The sequence below is a fragment of the Myotis davidii genome, unplaced genomic scaffold (genome assembly GCF_000327345.1).
Source record: "Myotis davidii unplaced genomic scaffold, ASM32734v1 scaffold111, whole genome shotgun sequence".
In the NCBI taxonomy this organism is placed as follows: domain Eukaryota; kingdom Metazoa; phylum Chordata; class Mammalia; order Chiroptera; family Vespertilionidae; genus Myotis; species Myotis davidii.
In genome coordinates this window covers 1,835,091-1,852,787 of record NW_006284347.1, presented here as the reverse complement: position 1 = coordinate 1,852,787, position 17,697 = coordinate 1,835,091, and the positions used below count along the sequence as shown (strand labels likewise).

General features: G+C 44.7%; 1 protein-coding gene across 1 annotated transcript in view; it reads right to left on the bottom strand.

Annotated features, from left to right (window-relative positions):
* CACNA2D3 (calcium voltage-gated channel auxiliary subunit alpha2delta 3) overlaps nt 1-17,697 on the bottom strand; it is an 817,122-nt gene that overhangs the window by 80,599 nt on the left and 718,826 nt on the right. The window contains exons 29-30 of the mRNA XM_006754680.2: nt 8,176-8,238; nt 4,489-4,559 (exon numbers count right to left, since the gene is read on the bottom strand). Coding sequence (XP_006754743.1) covers nt 4,489-4,559; nt 8,176-8,238 — 134 coding nt within the window. The remainder of the gene's footprint in view (nt 1-4,488; nt 4,560-8,175; nt 8,239-17,697) is intronic.

Below are 17,697 nucleotides of genomic sequence, written 5' to 3'. Positions count from 1 at the left end.
TTCCGGCCCTCCGGTCCAGTTTAAGAACCCATTGTGGCCCTCGAGTCAAAAAGTTTGCCCACCCCTGCTCTACACTAATAACCAGAGATCTTAAACTTAGTATTTCCTGACCATGCCTGCACCTGAGAGTCACGTGGGTGCTTTTAAAAAACATCGACACCTGGGCTTCATCCCCTGAACTGATCATGAATTTCCTGGGTGCAGCCCGGCATAGGTGTGTTTGAAAATCTTCTAGAAGACCTTAGCAGAGGCCAGGGCCATACGCCCACCCTGAATGCTGTGCTGTGGAGGTAACTGTTGTGCAGTAACCACCTTTGGGGGGTCATTAGTGACTAAAATAAAGAGAGAGAAAAGATCTCAGATTTTGGGAGCTCTTTTCCAGGAGCTGATCTTACCTCCTGTTTGCAAAACTTCCTAATTTGCACGGCATTTTCACGTCCTGTTTTGGTTGACAAAACTACCCTCCCCCGCGTCCATATTTTGGTGACAAAAAGCAGAGGCTCAAAGAGACTGAGGAATCTGTTCTAGGCCACATGGTGGCTATTCTGGTGCTCAACCCGAGTCTTATTTCAAGTCCAGGCATCACCGAGGCCCTGCCAGGAGCCTTCGATACGCTCCTGGGACTGGCTGTGTCCATTTCCCCACTTTCCCTGCATATCTCACATTGAATTTGCATCACCGGGGGCAAGGAAACGAGGAGGGATAAATGAATTACAATAAAAATATTTTGAAACAAGATAACTAGGTTTTCCCCCAGTCAGAGGGGAGATGTCACTGCCGACGACATGAAGGGAACCACAGAGTGTGGATTCTGAGAAACATAAACGTAAGGCACGCGCTAGACATGCACACGTGTGAAAACGCAGAACAGCTCAAATGAAAAGCCCTAAATGAGTCACCACTCGGGGAGTTCACTCACTTTCCGTGATAAGGAGGAAGGAGTATTTGAAGCTCTCGGTTTGAAACACAAAAAGCTGACCAGGCACACGGTATCTTATGAGAAAATGCGTGAGGCCTGGGAACACGGCTTAGGTCAATGGTTTGTCAGCTTCAGCTAGAAGAAATCTGGGGGATCGTATCATTCAGCGGGCCCCCCATCCTGGGAGCTCTGCTTGCCCAGATAAGACACTGCTGAGACAGCATCCTCCTTGGCCATCCTCCACTTCCCAAAGGAGCTCAAGGAAAGCTACAGGCGCTAATTTTACATAGAACCAGGACAAGGACAGAAGCTAGAAAATTCTCTCCGTGCTCAGACCACAGAATGTTTGAATCCAGCTCTGATACACAGAGACTTAGGGCCAGTTCTTAATCTGCCCAAGCCTCATTATTTCCATCTATAAAATGGGTATATTTATACCCAGGGATGGCTAAACAGGCACACTGGCCTGTGTCACTGCATGGAACCCTCGCTTAGAAGGGCCCCGTGGTGGTTCAATGCTCTGCTGTCATTGTCTTAAAATTCTTGACACTTTGGGAACAAAGATTCCCACGTGGTCATTTTGCACTGTGCCCCTTTGATTGTGCAGCCGGTCCTGTCACAGGGTTGTTGGAAAGGACTTCAAGTGGTAAAATCTCTCAGGTGCCACCTAGCCTGGTGCGTGGAAGGTGCTCAGGGAAGGTCGCTGTGGTGGTTGTTACTGTCACACTGCTGAAGTGCCTGGTATATTATTTGGCCCCTGGATGCTATGTCATACGCCAGCTGGGGGCGGCCAGAGTCACGGCTGAGACTCAGCTAAATGACCAAGAGTGACCATTGTGTCTCCCAGATTGTTTGCACACACTTCCTCAAGTTGGTCATTTGCTCACGCAAGTCGGTGGCTTCCCTTCCTTCCACAGGGCCCTGTAGACGCAGAGGTGGGTGCCCTTTCCTGTCAATGGCACTGCTAAATAGAATGGCCACCAGGTCACCAAGTAAGTGGCCAAACATTCCAGGGAAGAGTCCACTGCCTCACGGGCAAGCATCAGGGAGAGGCAGCACCATGGGGTCAGAGGAAGTCACAGATGGGAGGTTGGGAAAGGGAAAGGGTGCTCACCTCTTTGAGCGCTCTCTCTGAAAAAGATGGTTTGTAGGGTTCTTGTACATGGAACTCATTTGTTTAGGACCGGGGATGAGCAGATCAAAGAAAAAACTTAGTGCCATCGGGGCACTGAGCATGACGCTAAGATCAAAGGTCATCTCAGGGACCTCTTCCTGAGCTTTATCTGGGCCCGGACACATCGCCAGAGCCATTCAGGCTCCATGTGTCCTAGTTTGGGGTGGGGATGGGCCTCAGATTACCATGTACACGACCTCTGTCCTAGACCAGTGACAGTTACTTGCAGCTACATCCTGTAAGTTGGTCTATAGGTGTTGCTTCTGAAACACAGGTTTCTGAATGAAGGGCTGTCCACCTGTGCCGTGCCTTAGCACTGCGTGCTGGAAAGGGCCAGGGCAGGGGATGTCTGATTTCAAGGACTGCACTGTAGACCCCATCCCAGGTGTGATGGGAAGCCTACTGTGAGACGTGTGGATGCAGAGGAAGCATCACCTGGGGCCAAGGCTGAGCCAAGATCCACAGCGACCAAGATCACAGCAGCAGCCAGCAATTACAGAGCCCTGACATAAGCCAGGCACCGTGTCAGAACCTTATGCTCATCACTATCTTATTATCTCGGACAGCAGCCCATGGAAGTAATTAGTATCATCATCTCCATTATCCCCGTAAAGAAACCAAAGCTAGTGCAAAGCCTGGATTCAAACCCACTCCATCGACTCCTAATCCCAAACTCTCCTGGTCCCAGGGAGAGCCCTGTCCAATCTGCTTAGGAGGTCTGTCAGCTAACTCCCAGATGATAGCGGTTGCTGTTAACATTGAAAAAAAGGCCCCAGCCCTTCCCTTTTCTCAAATACATTAGGGACGCTCTCATAGTGAGAGATGTTCTAGATTCATGTCAACCACACTTCACCCACATAAAGGAGAAGACTAGGAATTTAGAATTCCACTCTATAACCATTCTTTCTCCCACCAAGCTGTGTGAAAGAAATATCCAAGAGGGAAAAGAAAAAAACAGATTTTGTTAAAGAAGTTGAAAAAAAAATCTGCTTTCAGATGAGAAACAGGTGTGTGATCACTCTTCCTCTTTGGTCTCCCCTGACTCCCAAGCTGAAAACATGCTAACACGATACAAGCGTACACACCCACATAAAGATAAGCAACACCAGCCGTGCCCTGGGCGGCAGACACTCCAGGAGCTGCCCGGGACGCTTTAAGACATCCAGAGAAACTCCATAGCAACCCTAGCCCGGCTCCCAGCAGTTTTCACGCATGTGCACCACGACTCCTGGCACCCAACTTAAAGCCTGTTCTTGAATTCCAAAGAAAGCATGAGCAGGAGTGAGCAGTCTGCTCCAGGCGGGCCTGGGAGCAAGTGTGTCAGAGATTGCAGAAGGGCTGGACGTTGGCCAATTTCTGTATCATTTCTTTTTTCTCTCCTTCTGGCACAAACAAGCTATGGAATCTCAAAAACTGGGTCATCACTTTTGAATTCCTTGCTTTCAGCACAGGGCTCAGATGGTCCTATGACTGCCTTCAAAGTCTGATTTCCTGAGCTAACACTTCCTGGCCATTCAGCTGCAGGAGAGTGATCCACGCGGAGACTGTCCTCCCCACCAGCAGCCACTGGAGCGTTGAGGCCCCTCCTTGTATTTCCCGCAATTATATATTCAACAGCATCAAACATGCCCATGAAAGCATCCCTCCAAAGGAAGGCCAAGGAAGGCCCAGGGAAGGGAGACAGTTTGACTTCCGGGGGACATTCCTGGCACCCTGATCGCTCGGGGTGATGGCTTTTCCCATAGGCTTCGGTGCCCCAAGAGCAGGGCTGGCCATCCCAGGACGGACTGTGAGGAAGCTTCACTCAGGGTCCCTGAGAGCTCTCCGGACCCAGCTGAGTAGTAGATGTTGCCAACAGAATGTGGCACCATCTGGTTTTGCTTCTAGCAGCAGATTTAAACTTACCTCCAGCTGGGAGCAAGTGCTGAGACCTTTCACTTGATTTCCTACAATTATATCATCAAGTCTCTAAATATCACCTTCCATCCCTGAGGTCCAGATCTCCGGCAAGCTTTCCTGGGAAGCTTGTCAATGGGAGACAAAATGCACCCCCTTTTGACCAGGTGAAAACGTTTCCTACTTTTTTTTTCCTTTTCTTTTATTTCCAATCGCTTGCTTGACACTGATATACTTGTGTCCCACTGCAGGCTCCAACTTCAATATTGGCCTCCAATAAACTCTGGGCTGGGTGAACAGGAAACCCATTGTGAGTTGAGTTTCTAAGACTCTTAACACTCGCGAAGAGGCATCGGGTTTCAGCGAGATCTTCTGGAGCAGGAACACAAGTGCAAACCAGCCACGGGGTCAAGTCCAGGCTTGCTTTATTTGACCTTGGTTTGTTTTATTTTATTTAGGCAAACTTTCTCGGGGGGCGCAGGGGACCATAAAATCTTACCTTTTAAAGGAGCCCATTGTTAACAATTTGTTCATCACAGCTCCCTCGATCTCACCAAAAAAGTCCCCCGTCTGTGAGGAAGAAAGGAAGACCCGTGAGGAAGTGTAGAGAAATAATGGTCCCAAGCACCAGAGAAGAAAAACGGACACAGTCTTCGTCCTGGAGCTGACAGAAGCAACAGGCAGGTTTTCAGGGTTTTACATAATAGTGGGAAAGGTCTTAATAGTCACTAGATGGTGTGAGCAAACTAGTAAGCAGATGTGACTGGTCCTCAATGCATGGCAGGGGCGGGGTGAAAAGTGTTGCATTGCATAGCACATGCTGAGTGCTGGAATTACACACAATACACACATACACACACCAACTACCCTGGATAGAGTAAGCATTCATCTGCATGCAATCTCTTGTGATTAAAATACTACTTCATACAGATAGAAACTGGCTGTGAATGGGCTTCCTAAGCATTAATAAAAGAATTGTTTATAATTCCTGGATGACCTGTTTAGGGAAGTATAGCAGCTCTCTTCATCATCAGCCCTCTACATTCCCTATAGCTGAGTACGCGTCCTTTCTCAAAATCACTTTCTGAGAAACCCTCTTTCTGTTCGAGGACAGGCAGTTCATATATCGATGAAACAGGACAGTCAGCCCCTTGGGGAGACAGCTTGGCAGTCAGGTTCCAATGGCCTACCCTTCCCCTACCTGGGGCTGTCTTCAGGGCATCTGAGGCCTAGAGCCCTTCCCACCCCAGGTGGACGCTTTCAAAAATCTAGTTGCAAACTCTGAATGATGGGATAAAGGGTCAATGTCCTCATGCAGCCCTCATCCCTCCAGTGTCCCTCAGGGGAGGGGCATGCAGTATGGCAGACCAATGCCCTGGCACAAGCCAGTGTCCACCAGGAGGGAACCCTTCTCTTTACTTTGGCCGCTCCGAGGATTTATAGCTTATGTGGGTTGGGTGGAGAGCATTACTCTAGGAGTCTGAATTAATACGGTCCATAGGCTTTGTATTAACTTAATCCCAATTCCATTCACAACTTGGTGAACTCAGTCATGCCACTCAGAGTTTTCAGACAGAAAAGCCTACATACACTTCACCAAAATGTCAAAAGAGGAGGAACCAGAAATAGGAAACATTTCTCTGACGGAATGTTGAGCATTGCCTTTTCACTAAGGGACACTTGGTAAACTGGCCTGTGAGGCCGCTAGGAGCGAGAGGACATTGGTGTGACGTGTGTGTAAATGGGCCAGTGCCAATGGAACTGGTTCCTAGATGAAGAAGAATTACCCTAATTGAGGTGCAGGAAACCAGACAACATCCAACAAGCCCGGGCAGAGGCAGGCTCCTGGGACAGGGCTGCAGGCCTCCTCCCCGGAGAGGTCCAGCAGGGAGCAGAGCCCATGTGTTAGGCCAGGGATGGGCAAACTTTTTGACTCGAGGGCCACAATGGGTTCTTAAACTGGACCGGAGGGCCGGAACAAAAGCATGGATGGTGTGTTTGTGTGAACTAATATAAATTCAAAGTAAAAATCATTACATAAAAAGGTACGGTCCTTTTTTTTTTTTTTTAGTTTTATTCATTTCAAACCGGCCGGATCCGGCCCGCGGGCCGTAGTTTGCTCATAGCTGTGTTAGGCCATGGCTTTGCTAGTCACTATTTCATGGTTCACGTTGTTGGCTGGTTCAAGACTCACACTGGAAGACACCCCACACCTTCCATCCCCCCAGGATCAGGCTCCTGTCCTGGCCCTTCGTGATTCTGGCAGAAGGACAGAGTTCCTCCTCACTGGTTATTAATTTGGGTTGTTGTTCCACCAATGATTCTTTTTTTAAAAAAAAGTTTGTGCTAACATTGGTTCATAACATGTAAGTTTCAGGTGTATACCTGTTGGGGAGCATGAGACTTGGTTGGAAAGTTGAAAGGAGGACATTCCGAGAAGAGGGAACTGTGTGGAAGGCCACCTGCCCTGTTTATGGGAATTCCGACTTAGGGGAGTCTTAGGGGAGTATCGAAGGTGGCGCCCCTAATTATTCCTTGACCTTTCTAAACAAGTCTGTGCATGCGCAGACCCCCAGGGTCTGCAAACACATGTGTCCTCCCACGATTACTCCCCCTACTGATTGCATCTTAAAGATAAACTTTATCTCAAACTGCTGTTATAATAAAAGGCTCACGAGGCAGGCAATCAAGGCTGCTTGGACCCTTGAGCCAGGCAACCCCTTAGCCGTCTCTTTCACAGTGAAACTGTGAGGGAGTAATCTGTTCATCCATCATTCAGGGGCTGCTGGCCAGCCCTCAAATACACCTTTATAATTTAGCATCTGTGACACTAAAGCATGCTCACCATCAAAAGCCTAGTTTCTGTGCATCACCATACCTTGAATATCTCACTCCCCCTGAGACTGGCCTTGTTTCGTGGGCTTATTCCTCTTATCTAATAGCCATTAACTAGCCAATGTCCAACGATGTTCAGCCTCTGAGGAGACGGGGTGTGGGCAGTTTGAGTGTCAACAGTATGAGTTTTCACCCATCAAAGGTGCATTTAAAATTCCCACAGCACTCTCATGGATGGAGAAGAAGCAAGCACAATTCTACACGCTACCTCCGGCCTGTATTTATACATTAACGAGCATTAAGCTCTGACCTTACGAAGCCATACTTAAGGACAATTAATTAATTTATTAAGCAATGATGGGTCTATTGTATTTCAAATGATTTAAAATACTACTAAAGAATTTCAAATGATTTAAATGGGACTTCACTATAAAATGTCAGTATCCTCAAATATTAGAGTTAGAAGAAACCATATGTAGTCAACCATTCTCCCTTCACAGAGCTCGCCAGGAGGCCCAGGCAGGTTAGGTGATGTGCACAAGTTCCCAAAACTAGTTAAGGAAGAGAGGTCTCACCAAGAACCTTTCCCTGCACATTGCACGGCACTGCTACCCCTGCCTGTATTGTACATTCTTTGAATATGTTAATTTGACTTCTAATTGCAAAACAAAATGTTTTAATGCACAAAGTTTTAGTGCATGAATTTTAACTCTTATTTTGATTTCTGAATACGTTGGAGACTTCTGTGCTCACCCCCATAGCTTGTTTGTTTGTTTGTTTTTTCTATCTCTTTCCCCCCTGCCCCTGTACTGCACACGGCTCACTCAAATGAAGAACATTCTTTGTCTCTGGATCCTTGTCCCTCAGTGCTGAGAGTCAAGTTAATCCTTGAACTCAGATTACTGATTTTTAAAAAGCAAAAACCAGAAAGAAAGCCATAAAGAACACTGATATATATATCAGTGTCTGTGTATATATATAAGTTATATATATATATGAAGATAAAATATCAAAAGGAGGAAACCTTAAAATTGCCCAAACTCTTTAAGGCACCTCTACCCTTGAGGCATAGAGTTCTATAAATTGAACATTTTATGAGTGAGTGAGCAGACCTTGGGCTCTGTGCCCCCCCCCCCACCTCAGACCCCCACTGGGAGGTAAAAACTCTTTGGGGCCTGCTGAGAAGTGGGCTGTGACATTCTTAGAGGGATGGAAATAAGGGTTTATAATCTCCTGCTATTACCTCTTAACTATAGATCATTGTCTCAAAGTTTTAACACCGTAATTTGCATTCCCTGACTCAAGCACATCCGAAGTCCTTACTCTCAACTGGTAGGAATTTCTCGCTCACCTGTGTGTAGTCTTCAGACACCAGAATAAATCCATTGTTGTCTATGAGGTAACAGTTCACAGTCTAGAAAATAAAAATACCACAGTTTCAACTCTGTATCCTCGAACTGCATTCGCACAAAAGGACGCACTTCGAACAGGAGAGAAACCTGTTTTGGGTTGTGGTGGGAGAGTTGGGAAGGCCTGGTGGCTCTAGGGGTTAAGACTATGGTTAATCTAACCCCAGTGTTTACTTTGCAGAACCAACAGACAAAAATTAAACACCAAGCGAGCCCGAACATCCCGGATTAGGAGAAAAGGAAGACACATTAAAAATTTATGAATTACAGCTTGTCTTCCTTTTTTTTTTCTTTATGTGGATAATACTTCCCAGGAACAAAGTGTGCAGAGGCCCCGGGCCTGTACTCATAGTGGTTGAAGTGTAGGCTGGTTTGAAAGCAAAACACCAGCACAATGTCATTACTCTAATGATGTATTAATGAAAACACCGTGTCAGCTCAGAAGACCATCAGGGGACCAGGTAATATTTTTTAATTTGTTCATAGACTTGGGCAGGGGTGGGGGAAGGGGCAGACTTCTGTTAAAGGGGCCCCTCAGGCCTCCTAAAGGTTTTCAAACTGTGTTTTTAATTGGGAGCTGGATTTGGGGGCAGGGCTGTTAGCTTTTGGTAGCTCAGACTTATAAATTGTGGAAAGCAGGGTAAGCCCAAACCTCTGCTTCCCCCACACTACTTTAATCTCAAGTGAATGATTTGCTACAGGCTAAGTTTTAATTACAGTGCTGTGGAGTTTAAACTTAAGGTTTAATTCCGTCCTTGATGTAACTCAGTTTCTATTTATTGCAGCTTTACATACCAACTGCAGCATTTAATTTGTAACATATCTTTACCCTGAGCTGAGTTCCCCCTCGCTGCAGGCCACTGCAGGGCTGGTGTTTTCAGGGACATTTATCTATCCACGGAGGTGGTTTTCATCAGGCACAAAAGGGGCAGCACTGAGCTGCTCAGAGAGACTCGTCCCTGATGACGAGGCAGTGGTGAGGAATTAGCAGAAAACGAGAAGCTTGTGAGCACCTTCTATGAAAGAGTGGGTGGCTCCGGTGAGCAATGGGGGTTCTCCCTGTTACTCAGAGAGGCCAGATGAATGGCTTGAGTAACCTGGTCACACTCCTGCTATTTGAAGAAGCTCTTAGCTACATGGATATTACTCTGGCCCTGGTGGGAAGCTTGACCAACTTTGTCCATTTTTTTGGAGACAACATTACGGAAGAGACCTCACAGAGCTGTGCTGTCCAATATGGCAGCCACGGGCTACATGCAGATTTAAATCTAATTGCAAGTTAATGAACTAAAATGCAAAACCCAGTTCCTCGGTTGCACTAGTCCCATTTCAAGTGTTTCATACCAGCTGAAGCGAATAAGTCTACTTCTGGACATTCCATCATCACTGTAGAAAGTTCTTTAGACAGCAATGTTTTTTGTTGGTTGTGTTTTTTTTAGATTACACTAGTACTCCAATGAGTTTTAATCCGGTTTACATTGGGTCATATTAGACAACTCCATCTCCTCGCTGATTTGAATACCATGCTCTTCATACTGCAGATCTAGACACTGAGTCAAAGAGAGGTTCACTTCCATCCAATCAGTAAATACACACAGAGTATAGGAGCATCCTCCATATTCAGATATTGACTCTCCAAATCGTTCCAGATGTGTAAAGAATTAAAAGTCATCATGAACCACCCCCTCCCCTAATTATAATATTAGTTCCTCCTCAAACATCCCTAGTCAATTAGTACTCTTGCTATTAGACCTATATCTTTGGTCAATATCTCTCTGTTTGTCTAATGTTGTAAATACTGGACAACACAGGGCAGGTTCAAGGAAAGTAGACTATAAAGTCAATTGAAAATCCTAGATAAAGAGCCAAGATTTTGTGAAGTCCATGAACGTGCAGTTGGAGATTAGCTCCTAACACACAGGAAGCCACTGGCCCAATAAGGATCTGTCAGAAGTAACGTATGTGGAAAGAAGAAAGTCACCACAGATAATAGGAAAGATGCTTCCAAAGAGAATGATTTCAATAGCAAGGGATAAAGAGAAGCTCCTGGGAAAATTGATCAAACTCTACCTCTTTGAGTCTCCTTGTGATCATTCTCAGAAATTCAAATGTAAATGGAAGGATTCTATATTGTGATATTTTATAATTTTATCAGAAACATTATACAGTTGCTTCTTGAACAACATGGGATGAATGGTGCCAGTGCACTTTCATGCGGATTTTTTTTCAGTAAATAAGTGTATTTTCTTTTTTAATATTTTTATCAATTTCAGAAAGGAGGGGAGAGGAAAGAGAGATAGAAACATCAATAATGAGAGAGAATCATTGATTGGCTGCCTTTTACACGCCCCATCCTGGGGATTGAGCCTGTAACCAGGGCATGTGCCCTGACTGGGGATTAAACCGTGACCTCTTGGTTCATAGGTCGACACTCAACCACTGAACCACACTGGGCATGTGTGTTCATTCACATGTTTATGGTATTGGTAAGGTTTCTGGTCAACAGTAGGTTGGGGATCGAACCCACAACCCAGGAATATACCCTGTCTTAGAATCGAATTGGTGACTTCTTGGTTCATGAGTTGTTGCTCAACCACTGAACCACACCGGCTGGGTAACTCACACTTTTTGAGTTAATATCTGAAATCAGGGAGACTTTGTCCAAACAGAGCTGAGCTGCTCAACCACTGAACCACACCGGCTGGGCAACACACACTTTTTGAGTTAATATCTGATATCAAGAGACTTTGTCCAAACAGAGCTGAGGGGGATTTTCTGTACGTCCCTACCACTTGCTAAGGAACAATCTAGGAAAGAAGAAGAACCCATTATAGGCTAAGAGATTGGAAAAAAATCTTAGACCTATGGATGAGGACAGTGGCAGGGGGTAAGGGCATGGGGTGGGGTGGGAACCAGGTGGAGGGGAGCTCTGGGAGAAAAAAGAGGAACATCTGTAATAATCTGAACAATAAAGATTTATTAATTAAAAAAATAAAAATAAAAATACACTTGATGATCCAAACAATTTGGTCCAATTGGTATACATCCTACTAGTTGGTGATGGGAAGAGGAATAGGAGGAGGGCTGGCTCTGGAGGACTATATGCCTAAGCTTCCCTGTGCTCCAAGGGACCGTGCGTCTGGCTCCAGCATAGCAGGCATGCCCTCGTTGGTAAGGGCTGGGCATTGCATTAGCTCTATACTGACTACCAATTACTACCAATTGGCACTTACTTCTTGGACCATACAAAATAAAAATACACTTGATGATCCAAACAATTTGTTCCAATTGGTATACATCCTACTAGTTGGTGATGGGAAGAGGAACAGGAGGAGGGCTGGCTCTGGAGGACTATATGCCTAAGCTTCCCTCCAAGGGACCGTGCATCTGGCTCCAGCATAGCAGGCATGCCCTCGTTGGTAAGGGCTGGGCATTGCATTAGCTCTATACTGACTACCAATTACTACCAATTGGCACTTACTTCTTGGACCATACTTCCATTCAATATTATTTTTAAATTCACATCCCTCCTCCTTAAATTAGGATTCCATGACAGGAAGTAATGACAGAGAAGAAACCATACTGTACTTGTTTATGAGTAAGTTTGTATTTCAAGGTTACACCGATTATTAATAGACTTGGCCACACTATTAACCAAGAAACAGATGCTGCCAATGTTTCAATTTACAAATCACTGAGAAAATCACAGGTCAAAAGCGAGGATGCTGTGTCACTGATGCAGACCTGGGTCGCTGACTCTGACAGGTGCTATTACATTTCATAGGCACATAGGCAACACTTTCATGTGAGGTAAATTGAGTCACCACGACGATGACTTCCTGACCAGACCTCCCTGCCAACAACCACTTGGATTAAATTGTTATTGGGAAGTGCGGTGGAGTGAAATAAGCTCACTGGCATCAGGGGAGCAGGATGCTGGGTTATGGAATAGTTGGTACAGAATCAGCCAGATTCCAGTCTGACCAATTGCTTCCTCTATGTCTCTTTACAATAAATAATATTCAGTGGACTTTTCCATAGCCCTCCCCAATAAAAGGAAATGGAGGAGACATTTTCTTAGCTTTCCCTCACTAGGCTACTTTCCCCCCAAATTAAGCCAAATATCTTGGAAGTTGTCTGCCCATCGTCCTGTCCAAGCTGAAATTGGAGAAATTTAGCTCTAAGTTTTGACAGATATTGTGAGCACCTACTCTAGGGATGAGGTTGTTCAAAAAATGCAAAGATAAAGACAGAGAGGGAGAGAGTCAGAAAGAACTTTTTTGTTATTTTTTCCTTTCTTTATTTTTTAAGGACATCTTTTTTCAATTATTTGATGACTCAGTATTGCTCAGAGATATCTGATTCCAGGGCACAAAGGCAGATGAGTCAGAACCTGAGGATAAAGCCCAGAACCAGGCCATGTTCATTGGGTAAAATCACAGAGAGCGAGGAGAGCTGGTGAGGAAGGGGGCCTGGGCTGAGAAGCAGCACGGAGCTTGTGTTAACAGGAAGGGGGGATTAGCCCCAGGAGGCTCAGGTACTAGCTTGAGAATCAGAGACTCTGACATTTGGTCTCAGTGTGACCGCGAGCAAAATCTGTTAACACTTGAGTCTTAGTTTTCTTATCTGAAAGATGGAGATAGCAACACCTATTTCCTGGGGTTGTTGAGAAGATTAAGTGGGAGAGGAGTGGCCAGTGCTGAGCACATGTGAAGTGCAGGGTGGATAAGAAGTCCTCAGAGAACTTGTGCCCACATTCATTCAGCAAATGATGTTTTTTTGGTCACCTACTATGTGCCATCAAGTATCAATGCTATACATTTAGAAAGGGAATTTGCTCCATAGTTCATAGCAAGATGCTGTGGAGGCTGGTTGTTTGAGCTTGGTTACTTTTTGTTTTGTCTTTCGTTTGGGGGAGTGAGGGGGGTGACTTCCGTTTGTTTTGATTGGTGCAGGCTGAGCAATGATGGCTTAGAAGCCCAGCATTATACTGGCTGTCGTTTTCATTTGTGAAGAGAGAGAGAGAGGAAGGGAGGAGAGGGGAGAGAATAGAGGAGAGGAGAGGAAAGAGAGGAAAGAAAAGGGAAAGGGAGAGGTCTGGGCTCTTACATCTGAGGGTGGGGCCTGAGTCTTTGCATGTCGGTACCTAAGGTGACACTTCTTACTACCTTTTCTCCAGGTCTCACAATCTGACCCCTAATATATCGAGTATGGAACAGACTGACCCTTACTTCATATCACTTGATGTACCTTTTTATCATAGGTCAACTCTCATATCAAAATACTGTCTTTTAAAAATGTGTTTCAATTACAGTTAACATACAATATTATATGTGTTTCGGGTGTACAGCATAGTGGTTAGATATTTATATAATTTGTGAAGTGATCACCCCGATAAGTCTAGTGCCCATCTGACACCATGCATAGTTATCACAACGTTATTGACTGTGTTCCCTGTGCTGTACTTTACATCTGTGACTGTTCTGTGACGACCAATTTGTACTTCTTCATCCCTTCACCTCCTTCCCCCAGCCCACCAACCCCCCTCCCATCTGGCAGCCATCAGTTAGTTCTCTGTATCCATGAGTTTGTTTCTTTTTTGTTTGTTCACTTATCAAAATACTGTCTTTTGAAAAAATTTATTGCAAAGGGGTCACTTTGAACAGAAGTGCCTGGTGGGAGTTACTGGTATCTTTGCCCTCAATAGCTACTCCACTGGGTGGGCTGGGTGGGTGCAGAGATGTAGGCACCGGGCCACCTGATTTAGCTCTTCCCCCAGCTTGTCATACATCAAGGGGGTCTTTCAGAGTCCAGAGGAAATGTCTAAAAGGCCTTGCAAAGCCTAGTCATGACTATCCGTCTCTATTCCTTTGGAACAAGAGAAGGTGGCAGCTGATTTTTAATATGAAATCTTCTACCTTCTCGCTGCCCTCACACCTTCTCCAAATGCCTCAGTAGGAGAGAAACTTCTCATCTTCCAATGTCTTTGCAAAATATTGTGCTTTCATCAGGAGACCAGTGGAAAGGAGTGGGAGAAGAGAATGAGAGGAGTGAGGAGACGATGGTTTCCATGAATGAAACACACAGGTGGGCACGGCCCTCCTTCTTCCCTTCTGTCTGAATGCCAACCTGTTTCCATAGACCGCACTAGCCTTTGCCCCCTTGGCACCCTGCATGTGGTGATCTCTGCCTGTAATGGCTTCTCGTGCTTTGAGATATCATCTCCGTTTTCATCTTCCGGTGACTTCAATGCTGCTCCTCAGAGAAGCCTTCCCTGACCACCCACATCAGTTGCATTCACAGCACTTGTCTCAGTTGATAACCACACATGCCGTCTCTGCTAAGCAGTGAGCTCCCAGAGGATGAAGTTCCATTTCTGATTCTGCTTCCTATTGACTCCCAGGGGTTAGAGGTGGCAGGCACATACGCAGGCTCAGTAGACATGTCTTGAAGGAATGAGTGAGTATATGAATATCGCCTCTGTGCTCTTTCTGAAGCTAACATTCACCCTCCGTGGGATAGAGCTCCTTAAAAGTCTCCAGTCAGGCTCAGAGGCAGTCCCTCCAAGGCAGATGGTTCAAGCACTGCCTGACCAAGCAAAGATGTATTTCTACAAGACATGGTGACAACTGGCCAGCCTGACTCCACCCACCAGCCCAGGGCACTCAGCTAAGGGGCCTCCGTGGGAAGGCAGGGCTGGCTTTTCCATTTAAAACTAAGTCAACTGGCCCTAACCAGTTTGGCTCAGTAGATAGAGCGTCGGCCTGTGGACTGAAAGGTCCCAGGTTCGATTCCGGTCAAGGGCATGTACCTTGGTTGCGGGCACATCCCCAGTAGGAGGTGTGCAAGAGGCAGCTGATTGATGTTTCTATCTCATCAATGTTTCTAACTCTCTATCTCTCTCCCTTCCTCCATAAAAAGTCAATAAAATATATTTAAAAAATAAATAAATAAAACTAAGTCAACTGGTCTCCTGAAGCCAAAAATTAGAGTCAAAATGGGAAATGGATGATAGTTTCAAAGCCAAATGAGGAAATTTGAGCATCAGACCCAGTTCAGAAATCAGAGAAAATGAAATGCTTAATTTTCAAGCTATGTGAAACTTTAAATGGCATTTGAATGGGCGTTTATCCCAATGACTGCTAAAGATGATCATCAGTGAGAAGGGCATCTTACCTGTGTTTACTGTGCCCAGGAGAAATGTTCAGTTGCCTAAAGTGCATGTGCCACTGCTGCCTGAGGTTTTAGAATCAGGCGAACCACTACTCGAGGGCAAGAAGGAAATCGCAGACATTTTTGGTTTATAGTTCACATGCACGGAGTGCGTAGAATTTGTCAGCAGCTATGCCATGCATTTTTTATATATCATCTCATTTATTCCTCACCATTACTCTGTGAGGTGGCTATTTCTATCTCCAATGCAGAGCTGAGGAAACTGAGGCACAGAGATTCAAAAATGTGCCCAAGTTCTTGTAGCTTATTATTGTTAGAGTCACAGTTTGAATCTATCCAGACTCCATAGCCTGCTATGCCACCTGTGAAATCAGTCACAGCAAACATATATTGGATGTTTCTAAGTTGGAATCCATTTCCATTTTTTAAGAAATATGCTATTTTGCCTGCCTGGTGTGGCTCATTGGTTGACCATTGACCCATGGACCAGGAGGTCACAGTTTGATTCTGGTCAGGGCACATACCCAAGTTGCAGGCTCAATCCACAATGAGGGGCATTCAGGAAGGGGCCGATTGATGATCCTCTCTCGTCATTGATGTTTCTATCTCTCTGCCCCCCTCTCTTCCTCTCTTTGAAATCAATAAAAGCATTAAAAAAATAAAAATATGCTATTTTAATTGTGGATTTAATGACTATTCTAGTTGTTATTTCCACTTGTTTTTATATGTGAGCCTGCATAGAGGCAAAGTGGGTTGAAAGAAAATTACTGTCTTTGGCTTTATTAATCAAATTGTTTAACCAACTTTCCATCTACCATTAAAACAACCAACTAGTAACCAACTAATCAACCGACCAACCAGCAACCCACCCAATGAGCCAACAAACCAATCAACCAACCAAAACAACTATGGCCAACCAACCATCCATACAGTCATTCAATTAACCAACCGACTATCCTCAGTTTTCTTATAGCAAATTGAAATTAGTAATTGTACCTACTGTACAAGTTAACAGTTTAATTAATATTATTGTTGAGCTGTGTTGTTTTCAGCTGAGAACTCCAATATGGCACTAAATGTCTCAAAGAAGAGAAGAGGTTTGAGGCCATGTGTCTATCCTATGACTGGGAGTCCCAAACTTACTGAAAGGGTTGGTCATAAAACATCATAGGAAGCTCTTTGCTATTGGCTATGGGAAAAATTATTATTTTTTAAAATGTATTTTTTTTTTGATTTCTTACAGAGAGGAAAGGAGAGGAATAGAGAGTTAGAAACATTGATGAGAGAGAAACATCGATCAGCTGCCTCCTGGAAACCCCCTACTGGGGATGTACCCGCAACCAAGGTACATGCCCTTGACCTGAATCGAACCTGGGACCCTTTGGTCCTCAGGCCAATGCTCTATCCACTGAGAAAACTGGTTAGGGCTAATTTTTTATTTGAAAGAAAAAGTTGGGCTTCTTCTGGAAAGTTGATTGTTTGGCTTTTACTCTTTGGATAGTGACTCACTCACACAATTATGATTTTTTTTTTTAAACTGGCAGCCAGATCTCTGGGGACTGAGCATTGTATGTTTTAACTTCCTCCTTTCTACAGTTCTCTACTTGTTTTTCCTTTGCCTACTTTTTTTGAAATATACTTCTATGTTTTCTGTTTGAAATTATGTTTGGCTAGGATTTCTTTAATCCTTGTGGTAACCGTCAGGAATATAAATATATGATTATTTATAAGTCCCAGTTTATGTATTGACTAATGTTTAGCTAACACAGGAGAGAAAGGCTACCAGAGCCAAGGGGAGAGGCCACTACACATCTGCTTGCTCTAAAGCATGAGGCAGAGGGTGTGTGGGGTTGACTGCTGTAAAAACATAAGTATGACAGACAGACTTATGGCAGTGGAACACTTTTTTCTTCTATTGCTCATGCGTGGGATTTAAATTCCTCTTAGGGAGGGGGGGAGTTGTAGGAGGGAAGCACTATTTGAGAAAAAAAAAAAAAACTTTGAATTTTCAACTCCTAGGTTTTCAGCTCATTTAGTACATGAAATTAAGCAAATCATTTAATTTCTCTGCTCCTCAGTTTCTCCCTCTGCAAAACAGGGTAACCATTCCTACCCATTTCACTGGGTTGTTATGAGGATAAAAAGAGATAGCACATAGGGGAAAAGGTTTGAGAATCATAACGTGAGTTTCAAATGGCAGTAATTTGTAGTTTTTCCTATAAAATGCCAGAATTCCAATAGTGCTGCCACGGGACATTTAAAGCACATTTCTCCGGCTCTCATAAATTATC